The 7,816-nt window shown below is 36.5% G+C and overlaps 1 protein-coding gene across 1 annotated transcript; it reads left to right on the forward strand.

The window, feature by feature from the left end:
* Positions 1–940: 940 nt before the first annotated feature.
* On the forward strand, positions 941–3,338 carry LOC143916970 (uncharacterized). The gene is made up of 2 exons (XM_077438312.1): positions 941–1,108; positions 1,185–3,338. The coding sequence occupies exons 1-2, from the start codon at positions 1,001–1,003 to the stop codon at positions 3,330–3,332; spliced, it is 2,256 nt and encodes a 751-aa protein (XP_077294438.1). The 5' UTR covers positions 941–1,000; the 3' UTR covers positions 3,333–3,338.
* Positions 3,339–7,816: the final 4,478 nt, after the last annotated feature.

Below are 7,816 nucleotides of genomic sequence, written 5' to 3' on the forward strand. Positions count from 1 at the left end.
ATGTATATTATGTAATATAGAAATTCATTGCGTTAAAGAAATATTGTGATTTGCACCATATTACTTTGAGTAGGAAATAATAAAGAAAACCAATGTTAAAGGTCTGACCGCACTATACGGCCGTTGACTGCTGCAGCACGACACAACCTGGCAAAGTTGTTACAAAAGGCAACTCTGTCGCGTGACGCGTTATATCTAATACAATTTCATACAAACAATATTTGGCCGCACGCTGCCGTTCGTGTCGCAGACGCATAGTGCGGTCAGACCTTAAATTGAAAAATAACGTTATTTGATAAAATATGAGAAACGTTTGTTGAAATTGTTGATATTCAGTAAAAACATGGATGAATAGTTTAAAAGTTTTTATTAGTTTCATTGTCTAATGGTATGGAAAAACTTTCCAACTATCGGTTGGTGTACATGTGAATTTTATTATAAAGGTGCGGTCAGCACTTTGCGACAACCGAACGATCCGACACTTCACAACAGTACCCGACCAAATATTGTTTGTATGAAATTGTATGAGACATAACGCACTGCGCGACAGTCGCATGACGTAGAACGACACTGTGCGTCAAAGTAGACTTTCCAACCGACTTTGACGCAACATGTCGTTCGCGACGTAACGCAAGTGTCATTGAGTGGGGGTTGCCTTGCGTCAACTATTCTCCTTCTTCATATTGTGACTTTGAAATAGCATGTAGCCATAATCTTTTGGTTTTCCTCGATTGTTCTTCTTCCTCGCATATCAAAGATATTATAATAGCGTCCGTTTCATCCATATTGCTCCGAGGTATTGAATGAATGATTGACATACTTTCCTGCAGAGTGTCGCATCGCTGTCGTTGAAGTGCGGTTGACCTAATATTGTCGCATACTGTTGTGAACTGTCGGATCGTTCGTTTGACGCATAGTGCGGTCAGACCTTAAGGTTGGTGCAATAACTACCAAACGTCAACTGTCAGTTGTCAGTGTCAGAAGTTTTGAAGATAATGCAATGGCGTGTCGACTGTGTCTCTCTTTGGCACCAGAGGAGTCTTCCATTTTCATTTATGACGACCTTAATCCACTGGAGCAACAAATCTGGAAGACCTGTCAGCTACTTGTAAGTTGATTATGAATATTTCTGAAGCTTAAAGTACCTTGGCGAAATGAATTGAACTTATTTTTATCATTTATAGGTATGCAAATACGATGACCTTCCAAGCACAATATGCACATTGTGCGAATGTAATTTGAAATTGTTGAGTAACTTCAAATTGACATGCGTTAAAAGCGACGGAATACGACGGCTTCAGCTATCCGGGGGTCCAAATATAAAAACGGAAGAAGTCATCTTAGACGATTTGATCTGGGAGGATGAATCACAACCTGAAGTAGATTTGACGTCGCAAACCTCTCGGCAAACACCAAATTCAAATTCAGTCACTGAAAAATCACATGCAACGAGACATCCGCTCGTTCACACCGAATTGAAAACATTCAATTGTGACGTCTGCTCAAAATCGTTCGCACGAAGATGCAGTTTGAACAGCCACATGAACACTCACACTGGCATAAAACCATTCAAGTGTGACTTCTGCTTAAAATCGTACCGTCGAAAACATCACCTAGTATTTCATATGAACGTTCACGGTGAACTGAAACCATTCAAGTGTGACGTCTGTTTGAAATCGTTTGGCCGGAGCACTGAATTAGCCACTCACATGAGCACTCACACCGGTTTGAAACCATTCAAATGTGACATCTGTTCAAAATCATTCGTTCAAAGATGCGGCCTAAAGCGCCATTCAGCTATTCACACTAGACCAAAACCATTCAAGTGTGACGTCTGTCTGAAAACATTTCAACGAAAGCTTAGTCTGGAAAGTCACATGACAACACACACTGAGCTAAAACCATTAAAATGTGACGTCTGCTTAAAACATTTCTCTCGAAAAACTGAATTAATCACTCACATGAACGCTCACAACGGTCTAAAACCATTCGTGTGCCATATTTGCTCTAAAGCTTTTCAAGGAAAAAGTCATCTCAAAGTCCATGTGGCCTCCCACGCCGGCCTTAAACCATTCACATGTGATTTCTGCTTGAAAAGATTTTTTCGAAAGTCCGATTTAGCCATTCATATGAATACTCACACTGGGTTAAAACCATTCAAATGTGAGATTTGCTCGAGAGTGTTTCGGCGAAATGGTGATTTAGCAGTCCATATGAGCGTTCACACTGAGCTTAAGCCATTCAAATGTAACGTTTGTTTAAAATCATTTAAACAAAAGTGTGGATTGAGGCGTCACATGACCATTCACACTGGTTTAAAACCATTCAAATGTGATATTTGCTCGAAATCGTTTTGGGCAAAAACTGATCTAACGTTCCATATGAGCATTCACACCGGCCTTAGGCCATTCAAATGTGACGTTTGTTCGAAAACATTTGTTAAAAGATGTGCATTGAATCGTCACTTGACCATTCACACCGGTATAAAACCGTTCAAATGTGAGATTTGCTCGAAATCGTTTTGGGGAAAAGCCGATTTAGTGGTTCATATGAACATTCACACTGGGCTTAAGACATTCAAATGTAACGTTTGTTTGAAATCATTCGCTCAAAGAAGTGGATTGAAGGGTCACATGACCATTCACACTGGTTTAAAACCATTCAAATGTGAGACTTGCTTCAAATCGTTTCGGCGAAAAAGTGATTTAGCCGTCCATATGACGGTTCATCTTAGCTTGAAATCATTCGAGTGTGACATTTGTTCCAAATTGTTTGTTCGAAAATACCTACTAGTGAAACATATGACGTCTCACACTTCGTTAAAACCATTCGACTGCGACATCTGCTTGAAATCATTCAAACACAAACGATCTATGGTATTGCATCGGATAATTCACACCGGGTTAAAACTATTTGAATGTGACAACTGCTCAAAATCATTTAGATTAAAATCAGGTTTGAGTAGCCACATGATTACTCACGCAGAGTTAAAACCATCAGAGTTCCGACGAAAAACTGAATTCGCTATCCATATGAATAGTCGCACACGGGTAAAACCATTTAAATGTGACGTCTGCTTCAAATCATATGCAAAAAGATCATATCTAGTTACTCATCAGCATATTCACACTGGGTTAAAACCATTCGAATGTAACGTCTGCTTAAAATCATTTGCAGAGAAATCCTTGTTGAAGAGACATGTGATCATTCATTCTGGATTAAAACCATTCCAGTGTGATATCTGTCTAAAATCATTTGTTCGAAAATGTCATCTCGTGGTTCACATGACTACCCATAATAGATTAAACTTTTCAAATATGAAATCTGCTTAAAGTTCTTTATACAGAAATCTGAATTATTACCCACCATACGGCTGATCCCAATATATTTCATAAATCCATTTGAAGAATTTTATAAATCCATTTAATATTAAACATTTCGACAGATTATATTTATTTATTTATTATTAAATAGCAAATTGATAATGAATTATTTAGAATTAAAAATTTCAAACTTAAACTAACAACTATAATATAACATAGTTAACAGAATTAGCAAACATAGCATTCTATCAAACTTTCATATGACAGGCTGAAAACCAGACTGGTACAAGTGACATTTAAAAAAAAAAAGCTGGTTTAAGTGCTAAAATAATAGCATTTCATATATGCTATTATTTTAGTACTTAAACCAGATTTTTTTTAAAAATGTCACTTGTACCAGTCTGGTTTTCAGCCTGTCATATATAATTACGTCATCTTCCACAGAGGTATCCATTAACACCCCTCAAGAAAGCACCAATGTTACTAGCACCTCTATGGCTCTCAGGAAGGGCATTATATATGTATTTGAACACGTCTGTGGAAAACACCTCCTGCAGTTTTAGCTTTCTTAACTCTACCTATAATTATGTATATCTCTATTCCTGACTATATGATTATTAAAATATTTGGTTAATAGATTCTTATCTAGCTTATATACAAATTTTAAAGTGCTTTATTTAAGACTATTTCTTATATCCAACCATTTCAATTCATCTATGTAACATACTTCTTACATTCTTACGTTTCCTCACATTCAAAATTGCACGCATTGCTCTATTCTGCACTTTCTGCAGTTTATCAATACACAATCCACTAATATAATGATAATATAAGTTATGGTAGTTGATTTGTGACAATAGAAGCTATTTATTATGAAAGAATATGCTTTAAAATTTTGTTTATACATATGTGTTATGTAAAGTCTTTTTCTAGTCTTCGTATTTAACTTTGAAATATTTAAATTCAAAATATTTTATTTGGATAGTTCTAAAAACATTAAAATCTAATTATGTTACATATTATAATAATTTAATTAATATATTTTATACTACACTATGTCCCACTGAATTATTTGTATTTAAATTATGTGTACATACATACATATATTAATAATTTTGATAAATTTAACGTTTTTTGTTTTATTTTATACTAGTAGTGTTACCCGGCTTCGCTATAATATTCGCACAAAAAAACCTATCTTAGAATCAATAATAGCAACATCTATTTATTTAAGGGTCAGGTTAGGTTAGATTAAGTTAGGGTTGGCCCTATTCATTTAAGATTAGGTCGTTAGGGTCGGTATTATTCAGTCTCACTGTCACTCGCGAGAACTGAGACAGCGAGACCGCATATTAAAATAAAAACGTGAAGGTAGATCGCATACTAAAGTAGATATTAGTTGTTTGTGTATATAGATGTTTTGTTTTTGTTATGTCTAATTTCTTTAGTTATTATTTTGTTTCTCTTCTTTTCTGTTATATTTTTGTCCATTGTGGCGCATTAGGAATTCCTGTAATGCTACAATGGTCCAAACTTTAAATAAATATGTAAAGGTAGACTGCATACTAAAGTGGCACCGATTAAACACTATTTCAAATAAATTAATGCCATTCAATACTAAATACAAGTTATGTATTTATGGGGGTTGGGCGACTGAGACGACTGGCTTGTTAATGCATGAGTGTTTATCCTTGCAGCCGAGGAAGAAGTGCTATAGCAACTTTTGAATGCGGCCGAGTTGGTCCCATTTTTTTTTTTTTTAGGATAATTTTTAACAAAGCAACATACATATGTATATAGAGACATATATGGATAAATTTTTAATAAACTTACATTTTCTGAGTATTTTTACTTTATCTATGTACGTTGAAACAATAGATGAAGTTTTGTGATCATGCGAAAATTCGAACTCGAGATTTTGACTGATTCGAACTCAGAATCGATCACTGATCACGTTTTCATGATCTAGAAAAAAATGTGTGTGTGTGTGTATTTTGGGCATATTTTAAACACCGTTAGTCGTTTGGGTTTTGGTCAGAATTCGTAAACCGGAAGTAGTATTTTTTTTAAAAACAATATTTCATTATTTTTTCATTATTTTATTTTGACCTGTAAAATTATTTTTATTTTCTTGATATTTAATAAGTATAATACTGGTAGTGATTTTTGGTAATAAAAAAAATTTGAACAAAATCTGACAACCGGAAGTAGAACTTTTGTTTTGTGCAAGTTTCCATACATTTGCGCTCAATTTGTATCACTATCATAGTCATCAGTTCAATATAGAATTTTGTTTTGTAACCTTATATTCCTCAAATATATAGATAAAATCATGGGTTGGTCACACCCGAATTTTTTTATGTAAATCGTCGAATTCCGAGATGCTTAGAAACTCGAAATTTGCGACACATTTATGGACAAACTTGCAGCATTTTTCAGCGAAATTCGAGATTCTGAAAACTCAAAAATTACGAGAAATGGGTAAAGGTTGCCAATTTGTTGGAACCGTTTCAATGAAAATCAAATAAATTAACAAACTCTGATATGAATCGATCGGAGTCACAAACCAAGGTCTGGCCAGAAGCAACCAGTGGGACTCGAACCCTGGATCATTATATTTGAAAGCATATATGCTAACCACTAGTCTTCGCTGCTGGTTTAAACTATTTAATCTAACGGGTGGAAAGAAGTGAAACAGCTGCAAACCGACATGTCGTAGAGTCGCATGGAGAACGAAATGGACAGGATGGAGAACGAAGCTCGACCATGTCGTAGAGCCGCTACAGAAGAATTATTATATTATTATATGTGATGGATTTTTATTTTTAAAAATTTAAACAACTTCAACGTTAATTATTGTATTAACCTGACTAATCATTGTGTGTGTATCAATTTTGCAATTGTAAATGATAACCTGCCCTTGTAATCGGGTGACCGTCACCGCACCGACAGTCAAAAAATCGAAAATGTTCGTTTACCATGCATATACATATATGAAAAACGGTTAGTATATATATCAGTGGCGTGTGGTAAAACTCTCTCTCCCCCCGTCCTACATCCTTACTTAATTTGCACGAGTAGGATACAAGAGGAACATACTTTTCCTCCCGTATCCTGCGCGCGCACATTAAACAAGGCTGTATGAAAAAAAGAGATAATTTCACCGCATGCCACTGATATATATTATATATACATAGTACCGTTTAAAATGCACCCTTTTTTTTTTGATCTTTTGACTTGAGATCTTCCGATTTTCGATCTTTGCCTTCCGATATTCGTTTTTTCGACTTTCGGTGCCGTGAGGTAGACCTCTTGTAATCATTTACAAAACGGTAATCGGATTATTTCACACATTTCCATTACGCATACACATGACAATCATTACCATGAAAATCGCGAATACGGTGTTCGGACGCCAGGCATTCTCAATCGAGATGCCACCTGACGTGTGTTTTGTAGAGTTGCTCGGCGGTAAAGCGTGGCGTGGTTTTTCCCCACGGTGTCTTCCTTCGTCGTCTGTAGTCTAGTCTCTGCTGATGGCTCTCTCTTTGTCCCCCTCTCTCGTATAGTGCGCGTATGTGTGAGTGTGATGTGGGGAGAAGGAAAATGGCGGGAGATTATATACAATGACAACAGGTCATAAATCTGTTTATATATACAACTGTATTTCCGTTAAGTATACACAAGGGGTGACAGAAAAGGGGGGGGGGGGAGAGTTTGTGTACCAACAAACTTGTGGCGTGATGGTTTGAGGCTATGTACCAAACACGCGTGGCTGAGTTGTCTGCCTTCGGGACGAAGACATACCAGGCTTCCTAACTTCACCCCGGACGAATACTGGAGCTGGTCTCCAAGTATCATCAAACATCACCAGTCTCGAACTGGTGATTCGGGAGCGAGGAAGCGAGCCGCGAGTGTTTTCGCGGCGATGGTCAAAGGTCTGTTCATACTTAACAGCACTGCACGACTCCGTTTAAAATATGTCATTTTATTACATTTCTATTCATATCTACCTACACGTCGCGGTCACGTCACGCTTACACCACTTTGGCCGAGTGCAAGGCAAAATCGGCTTACTTATACATTACAGGCCATGACGATACGGCGCAATATTGCTTACGTCGTATTGTCGAGTACTCACAATATGAATGCATACACGTGCATTCGTAGCTACGCGTCAGAATACAAGTCAGCAAAAATGTTTCGGCGTTTATCGAACGAAAAATTATGTATAATCGCGTTTTTGTTGGAAGAAGAAGCTCAAGAAGGCAATAAAAAAGCACGGAGGCGTTTTGATGTGCATCCCATGTTAAAAAATAGAAAAACCGAAGGAGAGTTTTAGACACTGTATAAGGAGCTTGTGGATGATGGACAAATTTCTTTTAAATATTTCCGTAAAAAAAATTTTTTTTTTTTTAAATATTTGCGCCAAAACGAAGTCGAAAGATTGAACAGCTGTCAACTGTCACTATCGATAATTGGTCCATAACAGC

This window comes from Arctopsyche grandis, chromosome 9, assembly GCF_051622035.1.
Source record: "Arctopsyche grandis isolate Sample6627 chromosome 9, ASM5162203v2, whole genome shotgun sequence".
NCBI lineage: Eukaryota > Metazoa > Arthropoda > Insecta > Trichoptera > Hydropsychidae > Arctopsyche > Arctopsyche grandis.

Bases quoted from the DNA above. Each gene is read 5' to 3' on its own strand.
- LOC143916970 (XM_077438312.1), top strand. From the start codon at position 1,001: ATGGCGTGTCGACTGTGTCTCTCTTTGGCACCAGAGGAGTCTTCCATT. The intron at 1,109-1,184 runs GTAAGTTGATTA...TATCATTTATAG, and splicing joins GGAAGACCTGTCAGCTACTT to GTATGCAAATACGATGACCT.